Raw genomic sequence first — 13,646 nt, forward strand, 5'->3', positions numbered from 1 at the left:
TAGACCCTTTTTTATCTATGTGGGGCTGAAGCGATATGTTAAAGTCCCCTGCTAGTATGGTGCGTGATTGTGACCATTGGGTCAGAAGATGAGATATGTAGTTAAAGAAGGACCCCTGTTTCTCATTTGGTGCGTATACGTTGCATAATGTAACGTGGGTGTTTTGTATTTGGCCCCTAACTATCAAGAATCTCCCCTCCGGGTCTGATATAGTTTCCTCCATCGTAAACTGAAGGGAGGAATGTATCAGTATAGACACCCCTCTTTTCTTTAGTGTTGAAGTGGAATGGAAATGGAGCGGGTATTGTCTGCTCCAGAACCTCGGTATCACCTCTGCTGTAAAATGGGTCTCTTGTAAAAATATGATTTGTGCGTTAAGTTTTTGGTATTGTTGTAAGGCAGTTCTACGTTTTAAGTTAGTGTTAAGACCCCTAACATTGTGTGTCAGGAGTATTATGTCAGTGTTCATAATGTATTAGTTGTGAGTTTGATGTGACGACTCATTTGACCCGGTACCTGTTACTAAGTCCCGCTCCACCACCTCTCCCTTTTTATGGATCCTCATTGTTACCGTCTTTATGTACTTAACATCTCTCCCTCTTTCCTCACCCAAGACAGAGCCGACCACGCCTACATGGAAGTGAACAAGGAAAACATTAAAATAACAACAAAACGTCAGGTGTAAAACCTGTTCAAATACAAGAATTAAAACAGGAAAAAAAAATATGAACATTACATTAGTTACCATTTTAAACTCCTAGGCAGAAAACATTCATCAAAATGAAATCAGAAATTAAGGCTAAACGTAGTTACAGTCTCAGTGTTATTTATATTTAAACTTTTCCGCTGTACAGCCCATCTGGGATTTTAACTACATCAGTGACCCTCCCCCCCATCTCTCTGATGTCTCCCAGAGAGGATTTTTTTTAAAAAAGAAAGTGTTAGTTAGACTCTCTTATACTATAACCTTGTTCAAACTGTTACATATATTTCAGATTCCATGAACCAAACTCCTTTTCCCTAGTCTCTCAGTCTCTAGGGGGATTCTCTCCTGAGTCCGAGTGGATATCTCTTAAGTCTCAAGATTATCTAACACCCCACAAGCCACATTGTGTCTCCCCTTTACTCTTACAGCAGGGACAAGGCCTAGAGATAATGTCACTGAGCCTTACTCATTGGGAGGCTTAAAGGATACATTAGGTCACCACTTCGATGACTTCTGCGTCTCTCCCGTAGATTGACAGCTGAGGCACCCCTTTCCTCCTGGACTTGGTTATTTTTAGAGAGACCCTTCTCAAGTCCTCAATTTCTTCCTTGAGACTTTAGACCAAGTTGAATTTTTGTTGCTGTTGTCTTTTTGGCCGCTACTTCCTCTGTTGTCCCCTAACTCAGTCTGTAGGTCAGGGGTAGGCAGCTTTAAGTATGAGCAGATTTCTGGGATATCCTGTTGGTCTTTAATTGTAAGGGTTTTCCCTTCATGAAGTATTTGCAATGAAAAAGGGAACCCCCATCGGTAACTGATCTGGTTTTTCCTCAATAGCAAAGTTAGTGGCCTTAGGGAGCCCCTTCTCTGTAGAGTTTGGACACATAAATCCTGGTAGAACTGCACAACCAGGCCCTGAAATTTAAAGATCGGATTTTTCCTGGAGGCCTGCAGTATAGCTTCTTTTTCAGGGAAGCGCAACAGCTTGACGATAGCATCCCTTGGTGGGTTCCCCTCTTTAGGCTTTGGCTTAAGGGCTCTATGGGCTCTTTCTATTTGGAAACTATTTTCCTCCGTTAGGCCAGTAAGTGCCTGGAAAAGCTGTTTAAGGTACTGCTGAAGTTCTGGAGGGGCTATGGACTCTGGTATACCTTTAAGTCTGACATTACACCTGCGACTCCGATTCTCCATATCTTCTAATTTTTCTTGCATGTTGTCAAGTTCTAGCTGTTGTGATGTAACTTGATGAGAGAGTTCCAGAATCTCTTCCTCTCTCTTGTTGTCGCTATCCTCTAAAGTAGCCACTCTAGTGCCCAAGTCTTGGATTTCATGTTTGATGTCATCTAGGCTGCTCGTGACTGTGGTCTGTATAGCGTCAATTTTCTCCAACATCTTTTCGAAGTTAGCGGCTATGTCTTGTTTTGAGACTAATAATTTCATGTCTGCTTTTGTCACTGGCGTCATGTCCTCCCTGTGTAACTGGGTTGTTGTCTCATTGTCTGAGTCTCCTTCTGTCATCCCTTCCTGGGAGTCTGTTACTTTTTCAGATCTCTGAGGTTTGAAAAACAAACTAGATGCAGTGTTTTTCCCAATTGTATTTTTGTTATGCTTTTTAGCTGCCATGACTGCTAAAAAAGTAGATTTCTTCTTGAGGGAGATAAAACTGTGTCTCTGTTGTCTCACTAATTTATACCAGCAAGGAATTCTATAAATCAGTGACTGTAGCTTTAAGAGGTATTTATATAGTGAAGTGCATCACCTTCCACTATCCCTAGTATTAGCTGTTCCTCTGATTGAATACCTCTCTCCCTCTCAATCAATCTGAGTGTAGCTGGCTAAAAGAACCGCTTAATCTGCCAGGTTACAGGCCCCATTTATTACACCATGTGGTGTTGCAGCCTTTCCAATCCCAACCGGCCTGGGCTCTCCTGCCTCCTATGCCGTTTTTCAGTTATAAGGGGCCTAACAGTCATTCATCGCAATTTGCCGCAGTGTTAATTTTAGTGTAGGTATATGTTCTATGTCAGCGTGGTCATGAGGTGTTTGTTTGCCCAGCGCTGATCACAGAAGTGGCCTCATTGACAATTTCCTATAGCGTAGGACTTACCGGCTGAATGTTGTCCCCGCTCAAGAGACAACTCTCTTCCCCGCTGCTAACAGCCCCTCCAGGTTCCTTACCGCTCCTCCTTTGCACGGCTACTGCGGTTCATGCGGCCTGTTTGACTCCACATAGCTTCCCAAAATGGCCTCTGGCTATGTCTCACCGGGAGTCGTTTTGTAGTTGTTGCGCAGCGATACTTTGTTATGGCCCAACCGGCTCTTCAGTTCGGACCCTGCTGGCCTTCCTGCTTGCGTCCAGGGACATTAGATGTGGTTGCTGGCCTTTTCTGATTGCTCTTTAGTTGTAGCTGTCTGCCTTATTGCGGAGCTCCCCAGCTAAGCGTCTTTCTCCATCGCCAGTCCAAAACAATGCATTTTATACACACTTTATGACACTAGCTTTGTTGACTGTGGGCTAAAGCTCAGATTGGCTCCTCCACATAAAGCAAATGGTGGGTGATTTTTTTTCTATTGAAACATTAAAAAGGATGTTTATTTGTTTTAAAAATGTTAAGACTTGGCTTTTATGTTATTTTCTATATCTCATATATATATATATATATATACATGTGTGTCCATTGGTGTATACATTTTCAACTGTTGTGACGCAATATATCACATTCAAAGGGTACCGTGAGTTGTATCTGCTTTTAACAGTAAGCATTTGATATTATATTAGCATGGTCCTGCTAGTGCTTTTGTTAGGCTCCTGCACGGATATTAGTTATAATACAGTTTATAGTGATGTCTCGGGAGCTTAGTGGACCAATTTGAGTTGTTCTTCTGAGCGCTGAAAACAGAAAAGTTAAATATTTCTAAGGGACAGACCTGAAATAACCATGAAAAGATCAATATCAAGCTAACATCATTAGAGAATAGAATAGTATCTACATGCACAATGCAAGCCCAGCTGATCCAGAAAGCTTCTTTTTTTATTCTGGATTTGGTGGACAAGATCAGCCACACCCAGCACCTGTGAGCTATGATTCGCCTGCTACAGGGTTTCTGCATCATAGGAACAAGACTGTCTAAAGAAAAACAGACCATCTTCTTTATTATCTGTTCAAAGACATAGAAACAAACAGACAACATTTCTCCAACATTGGTGTGTCCGGTCCACGGCATCATCCTTACTTGTGGGATATTCTCTTCCCCAACAGGAAATGGCAAAGAGTCCCAGCAAAGCTGGCCATATAGTCCCTCCTAGGCTCCGCCCACCCCAGTCATTCTCTTTGCCGTTGCACAGGCAGCATCTCCACGGAGATGGTTAAGAGTTTTTTGGTGTTTTAATGTAGTTTTTATTCTTCTATCAAGTGTTTGTTATTTTAAAATAGTGCTGGTATGTACTATTTACTCTGAAACAGAAAAGGATGAAGATTTCTGTTTGTAAGAGGAAGATGATTTTAGCAGACAATAACTAAAATCGATTGCTGTTTCCACATAGGACTGTTGAGATGAAGTAACTTCAGTTGGGGGAAACAGTTAGCAGCCTTTTCTGCTTAAGGTATGACTAGCCATATTTCTAACAAGACTGAGTAATGCTGGAAGGCTGTCATTTCCCCTCATGGGGACCGGTAAGCCATTTTCTTAGTCAAACATAAAAGAATAAAGGGCTTAAAAAGGGCTTAAAAACTGGTAGACATTTTTATGGGCTAAATCGATTGCTTTATTGGGGCATATTATTCAGATTCTAGCTAACAATTGGCATTTATAATCTTGGGGAACGTTTAAAAAACGGCAGGCACTGTGTTGGACACCTTTTTTAGTCTGGGGGCCTTTCTAGTTATAGACTGAGCCTCATTTTCGCGCCATTACTGCGCAGTTGCTTTTGGAGAGCAGGGCATGCAGATGCATGTGTGAGGATCTAAGAATCACTAAAAAAGCTTCTAGAAGGCGTCATTTGGTATCGTATTCCCCTCTGGGCTTGGTTGGGTCTCAGCAAAGACTATAGCTGGGACTGTATAGGGGTTAAATTTAAAAACGGCTCCGGTTCCGTTATTTTAAGGGTTAAAGCTCTGAAATTTGGTGTGCAATACTTTTAATGCTTTAAGACACTGTGGTGAAATTTTTGTAATTTTTGAACAATTCCTTCATACTTTTTCACATATTCAGTAATAAAGTGTTTTCAGTTTGAAATTTAAAGAGACAGTAACGGTTTTATTTTAAAACGTTTTTTGTGCTTTGTTGACAAGTTTAAGCCTGTTTAACATGTCTGTACCTTCAGATAAGCTATGTTCTATATGTATGAAAGCCAATGTGTCTCCCCATTTAAATTTATGTGATAATTGTGTCATAGCGTCCAAACAAAGTAAGGACAGTAATGCCACAAATAATGATATTGCCCAAGATGATTCCTCAAATGAGGGGAGTAAACATGATACTACATCATCCCCTACTGTGTCTACACCAATTTTGCCCATACAGGAGGCCCCTAGTACATCTAGTGCGCCAATACTTATTACCATGCAACAATTAACGGCTGTAATGGATAACTCCATAGCAAATCTTTTATCCAAAATGCCTACTTATCAGAGAAAGCGCGATTGCTCTGTTTTAAACACTGAAGAGCAAGAGGGCGCTGATGATAATTGTTCTGACATACCCTCACACCAATCTGTAGGGGCCATGAGGGAGGTTTTGTCTGATGGAGAAATCTCAGACTCAGGAAAAATTTCTCATCAAGCTGAACCTGATGTTGTGACATTTAAATTTAAATTAGAACATCTCCGCGCACTGCTTAAGGAGGTGTTATCTACTCTGGATGATTGTGATAATTTGGTCATTCCAGAGAAATTATGTAAGATGGACAAGTTCCTAGAGGTTCCGGTGCCCCCCGACGCTTTTCCTATACCCAAGCGGGTGGCGGACATAGTAAATAAAGAGTGGGAAAAGCCCGGCATACCTTTTGTTCCCCCCCCCCCCCCCCCTATATTTAAGAAATTATTTCCTATAGTCGACCCCAGAAAGGACTTATGGCAGACAGTCCCCAAGGTCGAGGGGGCAGTTTCTACTCTAAACAAACGCACTACTATTCCTATCGAAGATAGTTGTGCTTTTAAAGATCCTATGGATAAAAAATTAGAAGGTTTGCTTAAAAAGATTTTTGTACAGCAAGGTTACCTTCTACAACCAATTTCATGCATTGTTCCTGTCACTACGGCAGCGTGTTTCTGGTTTGAGGAACTAGAAAAGTCGCTCAGTAGAGAAACTCCATATGAGGAGGTTATGGACAGAGTTCACGCACTTAAATTGGCTAACTCTTTTGTTTTAGATGCCGCTTTGCAATTAGCTAGATTAGCGGCGAAAAATTCAGGGTTTGCTATCGTGGCGCGCAGAGCGCTTTGGCTAAAGTCTTGGTCAGCGGATGTGTCTTCCAAGACAAAATTGCTTAACATCCCTTTCAAAGGTAAAACATTATTTGGACCAGAATTGAAAGAGATTATTTCAGACATCACTGGGGGAAAGGGCCACGCCCTCCCACAGGATAGGTCTTTTAAGGCTAAAAATAAGCCTAATTTTCGTCCCTTTCGCAGAAACGGACCAGCCTCTAATTCTGCATCCTCTAAACAAGAGGGTAATGCCTCACAACCCAAACCAGCCTGGAAACCAATGCAAGGCTGGAACAAGGGTAAGCAGGCCAAGAAGCCTACCACTGCTACCAAAACAGCATGAAGGGATAGCCCCCGATCCGGGACCGGATCTAGTGGGGGGCAGACTCTCTCTCTTTGCTCAGGCTTGGGCAAGAGATGTTCAGGATCCTTGGGCGCTAGAAATAGTTTCTCAAGGTTATCTCCTGGAATTCAAGGAACTACCCCCAAGGGGAAGGTTCCACAGGTCTCACTTATCCTCAAACCAAATAAAGAGACAGGCATTCTTACATTGTGTAGAAGACCTGTTAAAGATGGGAGTGATACATCCAGTTCCAATAAGAGAACAAGGAATGGGATTTTATTCCAATCTGTTCGTAGTTCCCAAAACAGAGGGAATATTCAGACTAATTTTGGATTTGAAGATCCTAAACAAATTTCTCAGGGTACCATCATTCAAAATGGAAACTATTCGAACGATCCTACCCACCATCCAGGAAAGTCAATTTATGACTACCGTGGATTTAAAGGATGCATACCTACATATTCCTATCCACAAGGAACATCATCAGTTCCTAAGGTTCGCTTTTCTGGACAAGCATTACCAGTTTGTGGCACTTCCATTCGGATTAGCCACTGCTCCAAGGATTTTCACAAAGGTACTAGGGTCCCTTCTAGCGGTTCTAAGACCAAGGGGCATTGCAGTAGTACCTTACTTGGACGACATCCTAATACAAGCGTCGTCCCTGTCAAAAGCAAAGGCTCATACGGACATCGTCCTAGCCTTTCTCAGATCTCACGGATGGAAGGTGAACAAAGAAAAAAGTTCTCTGTCTCCGTCGACAAGAGTTCCCTTCTTGGGAACAATAATAGATTCCTTAGAAATGAGGATTTTTCTGACAGAGGTCAGAAAATCAAAACTTCTAAGCTCTTGTCAAGTACTTCATTCTGTTCCTCGTCCTTCCATAGCGCAGTGCATGGAAGTAATAGGATTGATGGTTGCAACAATGGACATAGTTCCTTTTGCACGAATTCATCTAAGACCATTACAACTGTGCATGCTCAAACAGTGGAATGGGGATTATACAGACTTGTCTCCGATGATTCAAGTAGATCAAAAGACCAGAGATTCACTCCATTGGTGGCTGACCCTGGACAATCTGTCCCAGGGAATGAGCTTCCGCAGACCAGAGTGGGTCATTGTCACGACCGACTCCAGTCTAGTGGGCTGGGGCGCGGTCTGGGAATCCCTGAAAGCTCAGGGTCTGTGGTCTCGGGAAGAGTCTCTTCTCCCGATAAACATTCTGGAACTGAGAGCGATATTCAATGCTCTCAGAGCTTGGCCCCAACTAGCAAAGGCCAAATTCATAAGGTTCCAATCAGACAACATGACGACCTTTGCATATATCAATCATCAGGGGGGAACAAGGAGTTCCCTGGCGATGAAAGAAGTGACCAAAATAATTCAATTGGCGGAGGATCACTCCTGCCACTTGTCTGCGATCCACATCCCAGGAGTGGAAAATTGGGAAGCGGATTTTCTGAGTCGTCAGACATTCCATCCGGGGGAGTGGGAACTTCGTTCCGGAAATCTTTGCCCAAATAACTCAATTATGGGGCATTCCAGACATGGATCTGATGGCGTCTCGTCAGAACTTCAAGGTTCCTTGCTACGGGTCCAGATCCAGGGATCCCAAGGCGACCCTAGTAGATGCACTAGTAGCACCTTGGACCTTCAACCTAGCTTATGTGTTTCCACCGTTTCCTCTCATTCCCAGGCTGGTAGCCAGGATCAATCAGGAGAGGGCCTCGGTGATCTTGATAGCTCCTGCGTGGCCACGCAGGACTTGGTATGCAGACCTGGTGAATATGTCATCGGCTCCACCATGGAAGCTACCTTTGAGACAGGACCTTCTTGTTCAGGGTCCATTCGAACATCCGAATCTGGTTTCCCTCCAACTGACGGCTTGGAGATTGAACGCTTGATTTTATCTAAGCGTGGGTTTTCAGATTCTGTAATAGATACTCTGATCCAGGCTAGAAAGCCTGTAACTAGAAAAATTTACCATAAAATATGGAAAAAATATATCTGTTGGTGTGAATCCAAAGGATTCCCATGGAACAAGATAAAAATTCCTAAGATTCTATCCTTTCTACAAGAAGGTTTGGAGAAAGGATTATCTGCAAGTTCTCTAAAGGGACAGATCTCTGCTTTATCTGTCTTACTGCAAAAAAGACTGGCAGCTGTGCCAGATGTTCAAGCATTTGTTCAGGCTCTGGTTAGGATCAAGCCTGTTTACAGACCTTTGACTCCTCCCTGGAGTCTAAATCTAGTTCTTTCAGTTCTTCAAGGGGTTCCGTTTGAACCTTTACATTCCATAGATATTAAGTTACTATCTTGGAAAGTTTTGTTTTTCGTTGCAATTTCTTCTGCTAGAAGAGTTTCAGAGTTATCTGCTCTGCAGTGTTCTCCGCCTTATCTGGTGTTCCATGCAGATAAGGTGGTTTTGCGTACTAAGCCTGGTTTTCTTCCGAAAGTTGTTTCTAACAAAAATATTAAACAGGAGATAGTTGTACCTTCTTTGTGTCCGAATCCAGTTTCAAAGAAGGAACGTTTGTTACACAATTTGGACGTTGTCCGTGCTCTAAAGTTCTATTTAGAGGCTACTAAAGATTTCAGACAAACATCTTCCTTGTTTGTTGTTTATTCTGGTAAAAGGAGAGGTCAAAAAGCGACTGCTACCTCTCTTTCCTTTTGGCTTAAAAGCATTATCCGATTGGCTTATGAGACTGCCGGACGGCAGCCTCCTGAAAGAATCACAGCTCACTCCACTAGGGCTGTGGCTTCCACATAGGCCTTCAAGAACGAGGCTTCTGTTGACCAGATATGTAAGGCAGCGACTTGGTCTTCACTGCACACTTTTGCCAAATTTTACAAATTTGATACTTTTGCTTCTTCGGAGGCTATTTTTGGGAGAAAGGTTTTGCAAGCTGTGGTGCCTTCCGTTTAGGTAACCTGATTTGCTCCCTCCCTTCATCCGTGTCCTAAAGCTTTGGTATTGGTTCCCACAAGTAAGGATGACGCCGTGGACCGGACACACCAATGTTGGAGAAAACAGAATTTATGTTTACCTGATAATTTACTTTCTCCAACGGTGTGTCCGGTCCACGGCCCGCCCTGGTTTTTTTAATCAGGTCTGATGAATTATTTTCTCTAACTACAGTCACCACGGTACCATATGGTTTCTCCTATATATATTTCCTCCTGTCCGTCGGTCGAATGACTGGGGTGGGCGGAGCCTAGGAGGGACTATATGGCCAGCTTTGCTGGGACTCTTTGCCATTTCCTGTTGGGGAAGAGAATATCCCACAAGTAAGGATGACGCCGTGGACCGGACACACCGTTGGAGAAAGTAATTTATCAGGTAAGCATAAATTCTGTTTTCAGGCGGTCGTCCTTAATCATGTTTAAGGGTATATGCCTGAAACGTCTGTTTTATACTATGTCTTTGGACTGATAATAAAGAAGATTTGAATTGATTGGTGGTGCTGCTGCTCTCTGGTTATTATTTTTTTCTCCACAAGATCAGCTACGTTGTTGACCATAGAGAATGATCTTCAGCAGGGGCGTAAGATTTAAGTTGTGTGGAAGAAGATTCATTTTCAAGCAGTGCAGTTATCCTAAACACACACCACAGTTGTGCCAGGCATATCTCAAGTGCAAGGAGTGTTAATTTCCATGACTTTCCTTCCACAATCACTGGACCTCGTCCTATTGGATTTTTTGTGAACATTTGAGAGGCAAAAACACACTGTGATACTCTAAAGGAGAGTTGGAATAATGTGGACTGCAGAATTGGGCACAAAGTTGTAGACTCATCAATTTTCAATATCTTCTAACATAGACTTACATGCTAAGGTGGTTCAATGTATAACAAAAGAGAGAGAGGAACTGAGGTTAGAAAAAGTTAGCATATATAGCATATATTGTATGCATCCCTGAACAGTAGAGTCTTTAAAGAACACTTGACACTTTCAAAACTAGGGGAGAGTCTTGTGGACAAGTCAGAGAGTTGCACAAAACAGGTCTGGAGGAGTCCTGTAGATGGGAATGTGAGGAGAGTAGAGGGGGAGATCATGAGTAGAGTGAAGGGGATGGGAGGGAGAGTATCTGGAGACGAGGTCTGAGATATAGGAGGGAGCAGGGGAGCAGTGCCATTGAGGGCCTTGAATGTCAGAATCAGAATGTGGTGTTTTATTCTTGAGGCTATAGGAAGCCAGTGAAGAGATTGGCAGATGAGGAAGATCAGCCTGACAGAAGCATTTATTATGGATTGTAAAGGAGATAGACGGTAGCTAGGGAGACCAGAGACAATGGAGTTGCAATAGTCAAGGCAGGAAATAATGAGAGAGAAAATGAATATCTTAGTTGTGTCTTGTGTAAGGAAGTGGCAAATTTTGGAGATGTTTTTAAGGTGGAACTTTTATATATAACTTTTATTACTGGAAGTTATGTATTATTGTTTGAGAAATACTGTATAATTTTTTAGACATTTATTTTCAGAAATGCTGAAATAAATGCAGATTGTTTTAGTAGGCTCAGACTTCTATTTCTATCTATTTATCTATCTTTCCACATTAAATGTTATTGCTAAACACACATTTTTTTCCATTATTCCACAGCGGAGGTGTATATCGGTATAGGGAAGCCTGCTGAAGCCACAGCCTGTATCCAAGAAGCAGCTAATCTCTTCCCAATGTCTCACAATGTGCTGTACATGAGAGGCCAGGTTGCTGAGTTACGTGGAAATATTGATGAAGCAAAGCGTTGGTATGAAGAGGCCTTATCTATTAGCCCCACCCATGTGAAGAGCATGCAGAGATTGGTGAGTCATTAAGAAGCTTTGATGTAGTAAACAAACTACAAGGCTGAAGATTCTAAAAGTTGTCTTTGAAAGGCACAGTGGTACGTTTCAGTTTCTCTTAAAGCTATCGTTGCTTTAGTTATACATTTTATTGTGCAACTGACCTGTCAGTTACCACCAGATAATGACATAACATAGATCAGTGATCACATCATTTTTATTTAAAGGGGCATACTAATGCTCAGAAGATTAATAGGGTGAGCCTTAAAGGGATTAAAGACGCATTTCATTTTTATGGAGTACAAATATAAATTAAAACTAACCCTAGCACATTTGTAATAAAAGAGTACACAGGACAATTTAATAACTATTTTACACATAAAAAATTTTTTTTATGGCAAACATACTTTATCTGTGTGTGTATATATACAGTATGTGCAGATTCATCATTTGTAGAAAGTGTGCAGACTACACTAACATAATACAAACAAAACTATTATTTGTGACAATTCTGGCTGTCGGAATATCTCTGAATGCTGCATTTTGTTGCCCCATTTTGCAACTCCAAGCAGCTAACTGCTCCTAGGGAAGAATGCACGGCATTGATTCACTGAAATGTCATTGTTACATAACTTGTTCTCTGGCTGCTGACGGCAGAGTAAAGTGCAGAAAAATGATCAAGCACAGATTAAAAGGAGCATAAAGCACATTTATTTTATTTATTTTTTGTTAAAGGGGCCTGGGGGTTAAAATTAAGCTTTGATGATTGAGTATACAATTTGAAAAACTCTCTTTTACTTCTATTATCAAATATTATTCTTTCTCTTCATATGTTCTTGGCCCTTTCATACTGAGCTGGGCTTAGGAGCGAGCACATCTGTTGAGCACAATATGGCAGATGTGTTTGCAACAGTTATATATATACTTTTCAAGATACATGCATGCTCCTGAGCCTGCCTTAGTATGCCCTCATGGAAAGGGTTGAAGTTTTAACCAGTGGCATCACCAAGGGGCACTATCCAGCCTATGTGACCCCAATTGTTAAAATCTATTGTTTTTCCACCATCGCTGTGCCCAAGCCCCATCCTTCCACTTGCAGCCTCACCCACAAAACACAAGTGGGCACCCGGGAAGTGTCTCTCTCTATTTCATTTCTAGAGACGCCACTGTTTTCAACCAAGGAGACCAAGAGGTACATTAATTAAACGTAATTTGGATTGTTTCTATGTTTTTAATTGTATCTTCTGTATCATGTGTTTTGAGACCCAGCAAGTATTTTAGATCTATTTTGTTTAACCCACAGAACAAACATTTGCTTCCTTAAACTGACACAGAACCAGATCGTGTCTTTGTTAATCCCTCAGGTTTTGTGCTGCCCTGGGCACTCAATATTCTACCCCTTAACATTTTTCTGGTCCGGGTGTAAAATTATATTATTATTTCTCTTGCAAGATGTATCGAGTCCACAGATTCATCCATACTTGTGGGATTTTCTCCTTCCTTACAGGAAGTGGCAAAGAGAGCACCCACAGCAGAGCTGTCTATATAGCTCCTCCCTTAGCTCCACCCCCCCAGCCATTCTCTTTGCCTACTCTAAGTAGTAGGAAGGGTAAAGTGAGTGTGGTGACAAAAATGTTAGTTTTTTATTTTCTCAAGCAAAAGTTTGTTATTTTAAATGGTACCGGTGTGTATTATTCACTCTCTGGCAGAAAAGGGATGAAGATTTCTGCAAGGAGGATGATGATCTTAGCACTTTGTAACTAAGATCCACTGCTGTTCTCACAAAGGCTGAGTACAGGAAAACTTCAGTTGGGGGAACGGTTTGCATGCTAAGCTGCATTGAGGTATGTTCAGTCAATTTTTTTCTAGACAGACTGTGATAATTCTAGAAAAGGCTGGCAATATCTCCATGAGGGAAGGGTAAGCTGTATTCAGACACTTAGTATGGAATCCCAGCTTGCATAAAGGGCTCATTTGTTACTGGTGACACTTAATAGGAAAAACGTTATTTTTTTTTTCAACACTTAATGTTTTTTTGAGGGACTTTAAGGGGTCATTGTGGCTTATTTAAGGGTTATTAACCCACATGGCTAGTTTAGAAACACTTTGGTGTGTTTCTTTTAGGCCCCACTAATATCGAGTGAGGTGGGAGGGGTCTATTTTCGCGCCTCAGTTGCGCAGTTTCTTTTACTCTGAAGACATCCAGCTGCTTCTCCAGAGGGTCCTGTTGTGTTTGAGGTCCTAAAAGAAGTTTTTTCCCCACATATCTATCCTAAAGGGCAGGTAGGCGCCACAGTAGAGCTGTGGCAAGGTGCTGAACGTTTTTATACCGGTTTTTGACGTTTTGTCAATCCGGTTTTTACATTAAAGGGTTAATCGTTTATTTGTCTG

At 41.8% G+C, this 13,646-nt stretch overlaps 1 protein-coding gene across 2 annotated transcripts in view; it reads left to right on the forward strand.

The window, feature by feature from the left end:
* Positions 1-13,646, forward strand: part of TTC7B (tetratricopeptide repeat domain 7B) — an 840,626-nt gene that overhangs the window by 784,481 nt on the left and 42,499 nt on the right. For both annotated transcript variants that reach the window (XM_053697563.1, XM_053697564.1), the window contains one exon: positions 11,074-11,276. In XM_053697563.1, the coding sequence (XP_053553538.1) occupies positions 11,074-11,276 (203 nt within the window). The remainder of the gene's footprint in view (positions 1-11,073; positions 11,277-13,646) is intronic.

Source organism: Bombina bombina, chromosome 1, assembly GCF_027579735.1.
Source record: "Bombina bombina isolate aBomBom1 chromosome 1, aBomBom1.pri, whole genome shotgun sequence".
In the NCBI taxonomy this organism is placed as follows: Eukaryota; Metazoa; Chordata; class Amphibia; order Anura; family Bombinatoridae; genus Bombina; species Bombina bombina.